The sequence below is a fragment of the Saccostrea echinata genome, unplaced genomic scaffold, assembly GCF_033153115.1.
Source record: "Saccostrea echinata isolate AGI-Se365-2 ecotype Australia unplaced genomic scaffold, CSIRO_AGI_Sech_v1 ptg000051l, whole genome shotgun sequence".
Lineage (NCBI taxonomy): Eukaryota > Metazoa > Mollusca > Bivalvia > Ostreida > Ostreidae > Saccostrea > Saccostrea echinata.
This window is the reverse complement of record NW_026889800.1, coordinates 8,940,142-8,955,000: the sequence shown is the minus strand read 5'-3', so window position 1 is coordinate 8,955,000 and position 14,859 is coordinate 8,940,142. Positions and strand designations below refer to the sequence as shown.

The 14,859-nt window shown below is 34.0% G+C and overlaps 1 protein-coding gene across 1 annotated transcript in view; it reads left to right on the top strand.

Annotated features, from left to right (window-relative positions):
- LOC133203778 (scm-like with four MBT domains protein 1) overlaps nt 1-13,291 on the top strand; it is a 17,974-nt gene extending 4,683 nt beyond the window's left edge. The window contains exons 3-19 of the mRNA XM_061339565.1: nt 227-693; nt 2,143-2,391; nt 5,542-5,874; nt 6,291-6,388; nt 6,553-6,793; nt 7,085-7,173; nt 7,538-7,778; nt 8,532-8,632; nt 8,810-9,059; nt 9,346-9,422; nt 9,599-9,873; nt 10,170-10,222; nt 10,377-10,614; nt 10,755-10,930; nt 11,188-11,606; nt 12,074-12,223; nt 12,809-13,291. Coding sequence (XP_061195549.1) covers nt 227-693; nt 2,143-2,391; nt 5,542-5,874; nt 6,291-6,388; nt 6,553-6,793; nt 7,085-7,173; nt 7,538-7,778; nt 8,532-8,632; nt 8,810-9,059; nt 9,346-9,422; nt 9,599-9,873; nt 10,170-10,222; nt 10,377-10,614; nt 10,755-10,930; nt 11,188-11,606; nt 12,074-12,223; nt 12,809-12,949 — 3,598 coding nt within the window. The 3' untranslated portion in view covers nt 12,950-13,291. The remainder of the gene's footprint in view (nt 1-226; nt 694-2,142; nt 2,392-5,541; nt 5,875-6,290; nt 6,389-6,552; nt 6,794-7,084; nt 7,174-7,537; nt 7,779-8,531; nt 8,633-8,809; nt 9,060-9,345; nt 9,423-9,598; nt 9,874-10,169; nt 10,223-10,376; nt 10,615-10,754; nt 10,931-11,187; nt 11,607-12,073; nt 12,224-12,808) is intronic.
- Nucleotides 13,292-14,859: the final 1,568 nt, after the last annotated feature.

The following is a 14,859-nucleotide window of genomic DNA, read 5'->3' as shown; positions in this document are numbered from 1 at the left end:
CAATAAATACTTGAAGTAGGTCTACCTGGCTTTAACATCTTCATGTTATAAAGCATAATATTTTTTCTGTGACATCATAAGTTGCATCCTTCATTCATTTATATAGTGTTTTACTTCACACATAGTGTACCATCTCAAACAGCTCATTAAAAACTAAAACAATATTCTGAGAGTAAAAGAAAACATTTTATTCACTTCTGAATAAGTTATTTCCCTTGCTTGATAGTGGAGACAGGGCCATATCCCCTAGTATGTTGTTCCCAGGGACTAATCCTAGCCTTCCCTCCCACATACCTATTCAAATGGCAGCTGCGCCAGCCCAAGGATACGCATCATCGATTGTCTCAACTGGACCGTTTCCAACTCCAGTCATCCAGAACTCAGGAAGTCGGGTCTCTATCCCCCAGAGTCTTACCAGTCAACCGAGTCAGAATGTTTTCCCCCTCTCCCCTCACTCGCTCGGTGGACAGGTTAGCCAGACAGTGTTTCCAGCACCTCTTGGAAGTCAGGCATGTGGATCAAGTGGGGTTTACCCTACCTCTGTGGGGAGTCGTCTTACTCATGCCACAGTGTTCCCCACCCTTGGGAGTGGGGGAGGAATTCGCCAGTCTGTCCCCACCCACTACTATGCCCCGGGAAGCAGCACTCCACATCTGGCTGTTCCAATGAACCATAATCTACTACACATGTCAGGTAAGAATGTTCATATGTTTATAAGTCTATATATAGAGGCACATTGAAAAGAAAGCTTTGTTATAGCCTGGTTTTCATTCCCTAAAATGTAAAATAAGTATAGAAATAGTCTTTTATTAACGCTTAGAATAGTTTATAAAATATTTTTTTTTTAACTTTATGAATTTATTATAATTTGAAAATAAGGAAAAAGAGTGTAAAATTCTTTTTTTTAAAAAAAAAAAAAAAAAAGAGATAAATTCTAGATCTGTAAGCTAGCATTCAAAAATAATAAATCTTGATCATTTCTAGAATCTGTTAGGTAAAACATTTAAAAAAATAAAAAAAGAATTTGCTTCAGGAATATTTTTTCTTTCAAGAACTTGTCTGTATTAATATGTCACCTTACAAAACTTGAATTGCTGTATAACAAAAAACAACAAACAAACAAACAAAACCAAAAAAAAAAAAAAAAACAACAAAACAAAACAAAAACCAAATTAATGTGCCTTTCCTTGGGTTTAATAATTGCTTTAATACTGTTTTTGTTTTTTGAGATGACCTGATATGTACAATTAGTTTTGTACAGTACATTAGAAAGTTTAAAAAAACTACTCCTCCATATAGATATTAGATAAGGATGTAGTTCTCTTGATTCTGACTGACATTTATAATACAAAGTAATATCCTCTTGGAAATCTCAAACCTCTTAATTTGCACCGACAATTTCCATATGTGTTATTAAAATCACGAAGATAATGTTAAAACATATTTTATTTTATCATACTTTAGTCTTAGGTAAAAATGATTATGTAGCAGGACTTGTAAGATTTTGTTATGCTGTACATTACATGCACAACATGATTATGAATACCTTTTATTGTCCATCGTCTGTCTGTTTGTTTCTTTGTCAATAATTTTTCAAAATGCTACTCTCTCTCAAAAATTTTGTCCAATTTTAATGTTTCATTAATAGACTTCACAAAGATATTTGAATTCTCTTAACATGCTTAATTAATTTTTGATGACTGGTGTTGACATGGTTACTTAAAATTCAGATTTTTAAAAAAATTCTTTTAAAGTATTCCTCCTTCTACAGTTTGGTGAATCCAATAGAACTTGTTATACAAGTATAATACCACTGAAGATACATAATTCTGTATTACTCTGGTTTTTTGATTTCAACAAACAATAATGTCCTGGCTTAATAACAAAACCAAAAAAAATTTCTATGAAATCCTTACAAAATTCTGGATTAATAAACATTCAGAATTCACTAAAATGCATAATTCTTGTTATCTGTTTGTGATTTTGAACAACGGTGGTGCCATTCTGAAAACAGAAAAATTCTTTCAATTTGTAAAAGTTTATTATTAAATTTGCAAATAAATGCTCTGCTTCTATATACTCCTACCAGACAGATTCTTATGTTTTGTTAGTGAGCTTAAGTGACATTTCATATTTTGTCAGGTGGAGGCATTCCTCAGAGCCCAGTTTTAGCCTACCCAGGTACCCCATTCGTCATCAGTGGAGGACAGAGCCCAGGAATGCCTGGAACCTCCCATGCCTCTGGCCATATTCAGCTCCTTCCCCGACCCCCCGGTACTCCCAGTCCTGCTACCCCTCACCTTCTGAGTCCGGTCAGCCCCAGTATGCCAAAAGTAGTGGGACATATTCCCATCACCAATACTAGTCCAGGAAATCTTAATGGCAACAGTGGTAAGAGTCCTGTTATTATCATATAGAATTATGACTTGAATTTAAACAACTTATTAACTCGCAGCAAAGCCACTCATATGACTGAAAAAAAAATAATTTTTAGTTCAATACAATATCATAAACCAATTATTTTAGACATATTATAGTTATTGAAAAGTGTGTCTAATGGATTCATCCCCCTATTTTCTAGTCACTCTGGATTCTTATTTAATAGATGAATTAGTCATTCAAGTACCTGTACAGGGATATTGTACCTCTGTTTAAGGTGCTGTTATTTAAGTATCTGTACAGGTATATAAACTATATTGTACCTCTATTTAAGGTGCTGTTATTTAAGTACCTGTACAGGTATATTGTACCTCTATTTAAGGCGCAGTTATTTAAGTACCTGTACAGGTATATTGTACCTCTATCTAAGGTGCAGTTATTTAAGTATCTGTATAGGTATATTGTACCTCTGTTTAAGGTGCTGTTATTTAAGTACCTGTACAGATATATTGTACCTCTGTTTAAGGTGCTGTTATTTAAGTACCTGTACAGGTATATTGTACCTCTGTTTAAGGTGCTGTTATTTAAGTACTTGTACAGATATATTGTACCTCTATTTAAGGTGCTGTTATTTAAGTATCTGTACAGGTATATTGTACCTCTATTTAAGGTGCTGTTATTTAAGTACCTGTACAGGTATATTGTATAGATCTCTGTTTAAGGTGCTGAAATTTAAGTACATGTACAGGTATATTGTATAGATCTCTGTTTAAGGTGCTGTTATTTAAGTACCTGTAGAGGTATATTGTATAGATCTTTGTTTAAGGTGCTCCTATTTAAGTACCTGTACATGTATATTGTACCTCTGTTTAAGGTGCTGTTATTTAAGTACCTGTACAGGTATATTGTACCTCTATCTAAGGTGCAGTTATTTAAGTATCTGTATAGGTATATTGTACCTCTGTTTAAGGTGCTGTTATTTAAGTACCTGTACAGATCTATTGTACCTCTCTTTAAGTTGCTGTTATTTAAGTATATGTACAGGTATATTGTACCTCTGTTTAAGGTGCTGTTATTTAAGTACTTGTACAGATATATTGTACCTCTATTTAAGGTGCTGTTATTTAAGTATCTGTACAGGTATATTGTACCTCTATTTAAGGTGCTGTTATTTAAGTATCTGTACAGGTATATTGTACCTCTATTTAAGGTGCTGTTATTTAAGTATCTGTACAGGTATATTTTACCTCTGTTTAAGGTGCTGTTATTTAAGTACCTGTACAGGTATATTGAACCTCTGTGTAAGGTGCTGAAATTTAAGTACCTGTACAGGTATATTGTATAGATCTTTGTTTAAGGTGCTGAAATTTAAGTACCTGTACAGGTATGTTGTACCTCTATTTAAGGCGCAGTTATTTAATTACCTGTACAGGTATATTGTACCTCTATTTAAGGTGCTGTTATTTAAGTATCTGTACATGTATATTGTACCTCTGTTTAAGGTGCTGTTATTTAAGTACCTGTACAGGTATATCAGGGGTGTGCAATTAGCATCGCCCGATGCCCGGGACTACAATTTTTTGGGGTCGGGCTAGTAGTTTTGTGCACGGAGGTAGCCCCTTGGGCTAGTAAAAATTAAAACTACCAATGTAATACATGAAAATCACTATGGCGGTATTTTCACTCATTTTTTGCTATTAAATTCTCAAGCAATGAACAATTTTCGGCAGCATGCTCCTATTGTTTGTAAATCTCCATAATCTTATCCATTTTGCAGTACTACCTGAAGTAATTTACTTCCAAAAACGATCGTTATTATCTAATCCGAATTTCCTCTATTCCTCTGTTTATGGTAAATACACCTGCAGATATCTCATTAAATTATTTACGATCACTCAATCAACTGAAAATAAGTGTTATGTGGGTTACATAAAATATATTTCCAGCGTATTTAATGATTTAAAATGAAAAAATGATTGTCATTTCATTTGAGATAAGATAATTTATTTGAATTTATTTTTATTTTCTATCATAATTATTAATTTATATATGATTTAATTTTACTACTGAGAATTAAAAATAATCAAATTTATTTTAAACCCTGACTATTTCAACAATAAACTATTTCCTTTTAATATTAGTTGTTACCCCCCCCCCCCCCCCATTTGGGCTAGTAACTTTTTACTTGGGGCTAGTAACTTTATTGCTTCCACTAGCCCGTGGGCTAGTACTTAATTTTTTTAATTGCACACCCCTATATATTGAACCTCTGTTTAAGGTGCTGAAATTTAAGTACCTGTACAGGTATATTGTATAGATCTTTGTTTGAGGTGCTGAAATTTAAGTACCTGTACAGGTATGTTGTACCTCTATTTAAGGCGCAGTTATTTAAGTATCTGTACAGGTATATTGTACCTCTATTTAAGGCGCAGTTATTTAAGTATCTGTACATGTATATTGTACCTCTGTTTAAGGTGCTGTTATTTAAGTATCTGTACAGGTATATTGTACCTCTGTTTAAGGTGCTGTTATTTAAGTACCTGTAGAAGTATATTGAACCTCTGTTTAAGGTGCTGAAATTTAGGTACCTGTACAGGTATATTGTATAGATCTCTGTTTAAGGTGCTGAAATTTAAGTACCTGTACAGGTATATTGTACCTCTATTTAAGGCGCAGTTATTTAAGTATCTGTGCAGGTATATTGTACCTCTATTTAAGGCGCAGTTATTTAAGTATCTGTACAGGTATATTGTACCTCTATTTAAGGTGCTGTTATTTAAGTACCTGTACAGGTATATTGTACCTCCATTTAAGGTGCTGTTATTTAAGTACCTGTAGAGGTATATTGAACCTCTGTTTAAGGTGCTGAAATTTAAGTACCTGTACAGGTATATTGTATAGATCTCTGTTTAAGGTGCTGAAATTTAAGTACATGTACAGGTATATTGTATAGATCTCTGTTTAAGGTGCTGTTATTTAAGTACCTGTAGAGGTATATTGTATAGATCTTTGTTTAAGGTGCTCCTATTTAAGTACCTGTACATGTATATTGTACCTCTGTTTAAGGTGCTGTTATTTAAGTATCTGTACAGGTATATTGTACCTCTGTTTAAGGTGCTGTTATTCAAGTACCTATACAGGTATTTTGTACCTCTGTTAAAGGTGCCATTAGTCCTTGTGGAAACTTTCCCATGTCTGTGCCAGGAGGGTTGATCCTTTGTTCACCCATGGGAGCCAGTACATTATCAATGACAAGTACACCAAACTCCTCCCAGAATTCATTGGCAACAGAACCTGGAGAGGTCATAGGTCAGAAAGAGGAGAAGGCCACTGACATGTCACTTAACCCTGCTGAAGAGACAGAGGTTGAAATTAAACCTGAAGATAAAACTTCAAGTCAGGAGGAAGTCAAAGCCTGTGATAAGACAGAGAAGCAAACTGAGAAAGAGAAATCTGTTCACTTCAGAAATATGGATATGGGAAGCTATAATGAAGGTATCGTAGTTTCATTACTCATACATATGCATGATTGTGTTAAATATGTTGATTCCATTGCTTTCTGGATAAATTCATTTTATTGAAGGAGGCTATCAAATATTTGAAAGGATATCTATAGTTTACTGTTAAATTACGTAAAATTTTATTTTCACAATGTTTACCGGTATTACAAAAATGGTATACACTTAGTAAAAGTTATGTAATTTTTCCTCATCATTGGATATCAAGTTGAATGTTTTATTCGCTGTGAAGCATTTCTTGCTTTGAAATTTAACATTGATGATGTAAAAAATTGGATGATAATTTTAAAAATACATTGTACTTTTATATTAATTTTTCTTTAAGGTGTAATTCAGGGGTTGTTATGAAATCATGAAATATTCCTTAACATTAACTACTTTTCTTACATGTAGATGGGGTTCCAGTGGAGTACGATGATTCAGACTTTGTTTGGGAGGAATACTTAGATGAAACAGGTTCCATAGCTGTTCCCAATGAGGCTTTCAAGCATGTGAGTTCTTGTTTGAGCAGAGGTCAGATAATGAAATAATTAATTCAGAATCCCTATACATTAAACTGAAATTTTGTAGCCCCCAACCTAAATATCACAAACAAAAAATGAATCATAAATTTTCTGATGTTAAAAAATGTTTTCCATACATTGTAAACCTTTAGGTTGAGTACAGCTTAGAGAGTGGCTTTGTGAAAGGCATGAAATTAGAAGTGCCAAATAAATGTAACCTTGGAACCTACTGGGTAACCTCTGTAATCATGACCTGTGGACCACTATTGAGGTTACGCTTCGATGGGTATGAGGAGGATTCTTCTGCTGATTTCTGGTGTGACCTAATTTCCTCAGAAATTCATCCAATCGGATGGTGTGCTCAAAACAACCAAGTTCTGCAGCCCCCAGAGGGTAAGCTGAAGATGCTTGTAGAGAAATACTAAATGTGTACTTTGTAGAGTGCATATGTTGTTGATTTAAAAAAAAGGGGGGGGGGAGGGAAATTGCATGCAATTCTGAAAGAAGATGCTTTTGAATACCTCTCTATTAATCATCTATTACAGTAACAGTAAAAAGGGGTTTTGTTTTGGGGGAGGGGATGAATTGATCGAAAAAGATAATGTGAAGATCGCTGAAAGAATCAGCAGATATATGTACTGTATTTATTAACAAACTGACTTCAACTTGAGCATTTAATTGCAGCTATTAAGGATAAGTTTGATGATTGGAGGGAATTTCTGGTGAAATCCCTGACAGGGGCAAGAACTGCACCTTCATTTTTATTGGATAAGGTAGGGAAAACATTGACAAATAAACTATTTTATAAAATAAAGAATTATTGCGAAAAAAATTATTCCACAAATTTAGTCCATGATCAGAGAATATCAAATCACTTTTTACACGTGATTTTTAAGATGTGTCTTAATATACAACAAGGTTAAAAAAACGTAATAATTCTCATCTCAGCATGAATTTGTCTTATCTAATAGAGTTCTGAAATTTTTTGACATTTTTTGCAACAGAAAAAGATTCAAGATCTGTCCTCTCTTTATATAAAGTACATGTGTCTTGTTTTAATACCAGTGAAGCATAAAATTTGTCAGACAAGAACACCAGTAAAAACAGCATTTTTCACATGGCCAGATACACTTTTAGTCGACAGGTACAACACCAGTAGACCAACTGAAGCGAGGAATGAGGTTAGAACTTCAGCATGCAATCAACCCCACAGATATATGGCTGGTAAAAATTATAGAGAATGTAGGAGGACGGCTATACCTGAGGCTGGAGGGGGCTGAACCTGGCTCTAATGATTTCTGGCTTTTCTACCTGAACCACCGGCTTCATCCAATTGGCTGGGCAAAGACCAATGGCTACAAGTATAGCCCCCCACAAGGTAATATCAAATTTTATTATATAGTCTATAAATAGCCCCTATATAATCTATACAACCGCAAACAGTTCATAATACTACATATTCACTGGATTTGAAGCCGTATTCACCAGAGGGTCAGTGCGCGTGCAGCGGCATTGTGACGTCACAACCAATACCTAAAACAACGTTGAAAACAATGGTTGCAATGGCTGGAGCCAGCTGTATATCTGAGCAGGAAAACTTTTAGGCAAATTTCTCTTAGGATTATTTTCCAAACATTTCGATGTCTTACACACAGCAAAAGGAAAACACAGAACTTATAAGTTATAATCTGGACATTTTTTTTTAATTTTTTCTACGACAGAAGATTGTTAATGAAAATGGAGTCATCATGCAGCCTTCAATGTCTTATTCATTCAAATCCTGACTATATAATAAAACAATTATGGACTCTTTCGGTGGTGAATATGGTTTGTTATTCACCAGAAAAATATCAATATTGACCCCCACATGGTAAAATCAAATTATAGCCCCCCACAAGGTAATATCAAATATCAGCATATTGTCTGAGGATATAAAATCAACATAAATTTATTTTGTTGCAGAAGAGGGTCTTCTTATATGGTAAGAGAAATGGAGGAAAAAAAAATAAATTTGTGTTCTTGATTAGCAATTTAAACCTTGTTTATTGAAAGAAGAAACTATTTTAGTCATATATTTTGTCTCAGGATAAAAACTTGCAAGGAGTTTGATTGGTGACTTTTATTCCTGTAGAATTAATTATGCAGTTTCAAGAGGAAGTAGACTGGATGAGTGTTTTGGAGAATGCTCTGAAAGAATCTGAGAAAATGATGTTGCCATTAGCTATATTTAAGGTATGTTATGGGGTGCTTTCAGCTGGGTTTCGATTATCACATGGCCAAACGCGGAATAAAAGAAATAATATTATATCACATTCACAGAGTTGAGTACGTAGATATCTCAAAGATATCAGAAAAAGATATTGAATTATCTAATCTGTTTTGTTAATCTGGTAAATACGTTTGTTTTAGGACCAAGAGGATATACATCCTCATCGGTTTAAGAGAGGTTGGAAACTAGAGGCCCTAAATCCTCTGTCAACAAACCAGATCTGCCCAGCAACTGTGATTAAGGTATTGGACTGTCGCTACTTTGTAGTAGAGATCGACAGTCTGAGAGAAGACTCTTATCCAATCAGATTCTCTTGTCACTCAAGGTCAAGGTTCATCTTTCCATGTGGATGGTGTCAGAAACATGATGTCAGCATTACACCTCCAAAAGGTGAATACTGATTGATCACATATATGTAACAGCAAATATCGACCTTTTCATCTTTAATTTTCTTTATTTGGGTGATCAATAATTTAACGATAATTAAATGTTATGATACAGGTATTATTGTCTGTAATGATTTTTGTTGTCAAGCTTACTTGTAAGTGAGAGAATCTAACTTGAGAATCACACATTTAACATACCAAAGATACTTATTCAGTTAGCATGAGTTGGTATGAGAGGCTTTTGCAATATTAGTGTAAATAAGTGACAACATTCTTTTTAATCAAAATAGGCTGGCACAAAAAAGAATTTTCTTGGCAAGAGTATCTGAGTTTCTGCAATGCAACTCCAGCTCCAGACTTTGTTGTGGTAAGGTTTAGCAACATTTTAATGAAGAATTTCTCTTTTTCAGTGTCAAGTGTACATATACATGTCTATGCATGTATTCCCATATATCAAGACATATTTAAAATACTTCTGGTACACTATTTGTATATTTTGTTGAGATTTAAATAATTATATTCATTTCTCTCAATATTCTAAAGCCACAAGATAAAAACCTTTTTGAGAAAGGAATGAAGCTCGAAGCAGTAAATCCTGAAAATCCTAATCAGATCTGTGCTGCCACGGTAACAAAAGTTGTGACCCCTCTTGTTTGGATTCACCTTGACAACCAGAGGAAGTCAGTAGAGAGCCATATTGAACACATGTATTCACATAACCTATTTCCTGTTGGATGGTGTGCCAGCAATGGGTACCCAATACAACCACCAAGGAAATTAAATAAAGCTGGAAGACCACCTAGTACAGTTGCTGAAAAGTGAGTAACTGAAATTAATAATGCATATACAACTATTTTTATGCTTAGACTTTTTCAATCGACCTCTGTTTATGCTATCTATGCCTTAGCGTAAATAGAGGTCTGGCTTTAGTCAGATTGGACTTTTTGTCAGTTACTTTTCACTTCTGATTTTTTACTGAAGCCGGTAAAGAAGCATTAACTATAAAATTATCTGTTATAATTGAAACCTGCCAAAGGTATAATAACTATTTTGAGGGGTAATATTACCATGACAAAGCAGACAATTTAATTCCTTTTTTTGGCATATTTTGTAGGAAACTAGTCAGTTTGACAGATGAAGCTTATTCACAGATGCAGCAAAATGAGGGTTTGTACTTTTATAATCTTTTGCAAAGAACTTTTATATGGAAGATTAATCCTATCTCAGATAAAATTCTTTTTTATTTTCAAATCAGTGATTATATTTTAAATGCAGAATTTTCCCAAAGTAATGTTCCTAGATTTTGTGCTTCTTTTTCCAGAAAATTCCTGGTGTCCAAAGATTTACTACAACCACAAGTGTTTCTCTGGTCCCTACCTCAGTAAAGGGAGGATAGCCTCCCTCCCTAAGTGTGTGGGGCCGGGTCCTGTGGGTCTAGTCATGAAGGAGGTCTTATCCAATCTCATCAATGTGGCATACAAGTCTTTCAGGGTGCTCAAAGAGCTACAGATAGAGGGGAAATCCAACCCAAGAATGCAGCAACAAACAATAAAAGCCAAGTAGGTCATTTGTTTGTTTTTTTTAAATTTTTGTTTGTTGTTTGTTCAACCTGCCAAAAAAGTAGCCTGTGTGATTCTTTTGTAAGACAACAATAATATTGTTATTCAAAATGAATGACAAAAAATGTCATGTATTGCAGATACAAGGGGAAAAGTTATAGAGCTGCTGTTGAAATTTGTCGTGACGTAAATGAGTTGGATGGCTTTTGTCGTCACATCTGTAAGAAGCTTGAGTGTTGTCCCAATCTTATTAGTCCCCGTCACCATGACGAAAAATGTCCGGAAAACTGTGATCAACTCAACAAAACAAAGTATAGTAAGTATTAATGTAGAGTATATATCACTAGGGAGAAGTGAACTGTGCTTTGTTTAAACATGTATATGGATGTTGCAAATATTAAAGGTAGTCTTTACATTTTTAAATGTTTTTCTCAAAGTTGTCTCTGTATCATTTGGAAAAAGCACAAAAAGATCATCTATGAATCATTTGGAATGCTTGCAAGTACATAATTTATATATTAGATTGATAAATTACTTTGAATGCTTTATTAAAGTGACATCATTTTGCTTTAGCTCAGTATTTTGGGAAGAAAATTCCTGGAAAAGTTGGTCGTCCACCTGGTGGCCACACTAACTTAGAAAATGGTCCAAAGAAACCTGGGAAGCGGGGCCGCAAGAGGAAAAAGCTTAACATACTAGATGAACGTGGGGATAACATTGAACGGGAGGAAAACAGCGAGGAGGATAGGGAGAGTGTGATAAGTGACACACAGACAGTGGCAAGTAATGACTCCAATGAAAATGACAGTAAAAAATTCAAACGAAAGTACACCCACCACATTCCTCCCCCCTCAGACATCAAAACTCGGGGGGCTAAGCTTCCCAAGTACAGTTTTGAGAGAAAGACTCACAAAAAGATTTTAATTCCTTCATCAATGATGTCAGAAGGTTCAAGTAGATTAGCTGCCAAACATCACAGTTCTGTGACACATGTGAGTTGTTTTCAAATATTTTCATGACTGTTTCCATTTCAGTTCACAAATATAATCTCTATAACTTTTTGAAATACTTCAGACTCATTACATTGTGTAAGATCAACAAAAATTTACAGGTGTAAGATGCAAATGTTACATTTTCTTATGTTGAATTTTCTTGGAAAATAGATCTCTCTGAATCTGACTTAAAAAATAAAAATCATCTGTATACTGTGGAATCATCATTGTTCGTGGGGGATCAATGTTCGTGGATTTCGTGGGTAACCCTTACCCACGAATTTACATCCCCACGAACAATTATTTTGTCAATGTACTGATTAATTAAATCTACCAAATAAAAGAGCTGCCCACGAAATTACATCCCCACGAACCAATAAAATTTTGCTTGCCCACGAACATTGATCCCCATGAATTTAAATGATTCCACAGTAATTTTTTTTTAACTTTTAATTTTTGACTATTAGAAAGCTGTACACACTACTTCTCCGGAGAAAAAGACAATACCAGACAGACTACACCTGACCACTAACCCTCTTAAGTGGTCAGTGAATGAGGTGGTCAAATTCCTCAAGACCACAGACTGTGCTAACCTTGCCAGGATTTGTAAAGAACAGGTAAAACATGTGTCAAATTTTCTGTAAAATCTGCATCTTTAATCATAATTTATATTTGGGGGGATGGGGCTTATACAGTTGAAAACAGTTCCATATAAGCAGAAATTTTAGTAAGGATTTAATTTTGGCATTATTAGTGAGGATTTTGAGATCGCTAAAATTGAATATCACTAACAATTTATACCGTATCAGTAATTAAAGCTAGCTTTCTTGACATTATATAATAGCTAAAATTACTTCTCACAAAAAATTTATACCAATATTTTGGGATAATTCGCTAAATTTGCATCTGGCTAAAAATTCCACTTATATGGTATATATGCATTTGATCATCATCTGATTAAATCTCTCACTCATAATCCATGTGCAAAAGCTGGGGCTATTACATGAATATTCAACTACATGTATCAATATTCAAGCAATACTAATATGGAACATGAATTTGTCTTCTCAGAAACTGACACCCCCAAATAATAATTTGATTTTTTTTTTGCAAGGGGGGAGAGTGTTGTATAAAATCCAAATTATAGTGATATTAATTAGGTAATGTATAATTGTGATGGACAAGTCTTTACTAATTTCTAGGACATAGATGGACAGGCTTTGCTGTTGCTGACCTTACCAGCAGTTCAGGAGTACATGGATCTAAAGCTAGGACCAGCTGTCAAGTTCTGCCACCAAATTGAGAGAGTTAAACTAGCTTTCTTCACTCAGTATGCCAAATGAACACTGCTCAAAATGATCAAATGTGGAGAACATCTGATATACTCATCCTCAAGGTTGTCTCTTTTTCAATGGTGCCATTTGTGAAATTTAAATGCATATTGAAATGATTTTGAGGGAATATGTACACGTATGTACAATGTATTAATGTTACATGTATATCATATGTGCATGTAGCTCGTGAAATTAATCCAATATCTGACAACAAGCTTAAAAATAGTGGGCATTTATGGTTTAATTACAAACGTTATGCTTCTTGTGTTGTCCTTCTGTGGGTAGCATTAACTTTTAAATCTGTGCATTTTGAATTACATGTGCAAAAAATAAAACAAGATGTTTTTTCTATTTATATTTTTCTATTCAGTGGTGTACTTGGTCGACTATTCTAGGTATTTACCTAAAAAACAAAACTTGTGTGAGAAATTGTTCACACATAGTTATATAACACCCACCCCAACATTCAGATACCTTTACCATGAAGAAAGATAATGGATTTGCATAATATGAATATTCCAAAAGATTTCAATGGAGCAGAAAAGTATGATGTACATGTAAAGAAATTTTCATGTGAGCCACATTTTTTCTTCATGACCTACTTATTCCGACATAGATTCTGCAGCATTGTTTTATGACCTAGTTATTACCCATATAGATTCTGCAGCATTGTTTTATGACCTAGTTGTTACCTACATAGATTCTGCAGCATTGTAGTATGACCTAGTTATTAATCACATAGATTCTGCAGCATTGTTTTATGACCTAGTTACATGTATTACCCACATAGATTCTGCAGCATTGTTTTATGTAGAAGAACATCATGATGAAATAAGTTTACAGTATTATAATGACATATGCATTTTGAAAGTTGTCTGAGAAATTGCACATTTATGCAATCTTACAACAGTTATTTTCTGTTTTAGAAACAGAAAGTTGGTTTTACAATGTAGTTGTGTGTTACATAGAAAGAATGAACATAATGAACATGTTACAACATGATAGGAATAAGAAAATTCCCTCAATTTAAGGTGCTATAACAGCAGTGCGTTATTTTTAGTGTTCATCATTCAGCTGTAAATATACTGTTGAGTTTTAGTGACATTGTGATCTTTGTTATTCATTACATTTCAGTTTGTTAAATCGTTTTAGAACATGATTTCTAAAGATTTCTTGTTCCAGTTGTTAATTTTTTTGCATTCATGTTTAGGATTTTTTTTGTCTTTTAAGGAAGAAATAAATACATAATATCTTGTATTCTGATTTGAAGTCGTTTCATTGATAACGCTGCACCCTGCCAGGATATACAAAAGTGTATGTATCAAATGGTGTCAAAAACAACTCTTGGGTACTCCGGCTCAATGACTCTCATCTATTAATAATGTTTGTATAAATACATTGTCATGTTCTATTGAACAAAGGCAAGAGTTGATGTAAATGTAATTTTTATGCCCCTCTTTGAAGAAGGGGGGGGGGTTAATTGCTTTGCTGCTGTCTGTCTTTTGGTCCACCAACAGTTTCTAGTTCATTTTCTTTTCAAAGGTTGCACATACTGAAATGAAATTTGGTATACAGATTTATCATAAGAATATCTAGGTCAAGTTCTGTTTTGGGTACGATCGATCAATTTTTGACAGAGTTATGCCCCTTGGATTTAGAAAAATTCTAATTATTTGCAGCAGTTTCCATTCATTTTCTTCGCAGAGGTTGCACATACTGAAATGAAATTTGGTATACAGATTTATCATAAAAAATATCTAGGTCAAGTTCTGTTTTGGGTACGATCGATCAATTTTTGACAGAGTTATGCCCCTTGGATTTAGAAAAATAATTATTTGCAGCAGTTTCCATTCATTTTCTTCGCAGAGGTTGCACATACTGAAATGAAATTTGGTATACAGATTTATCATAAGGATATA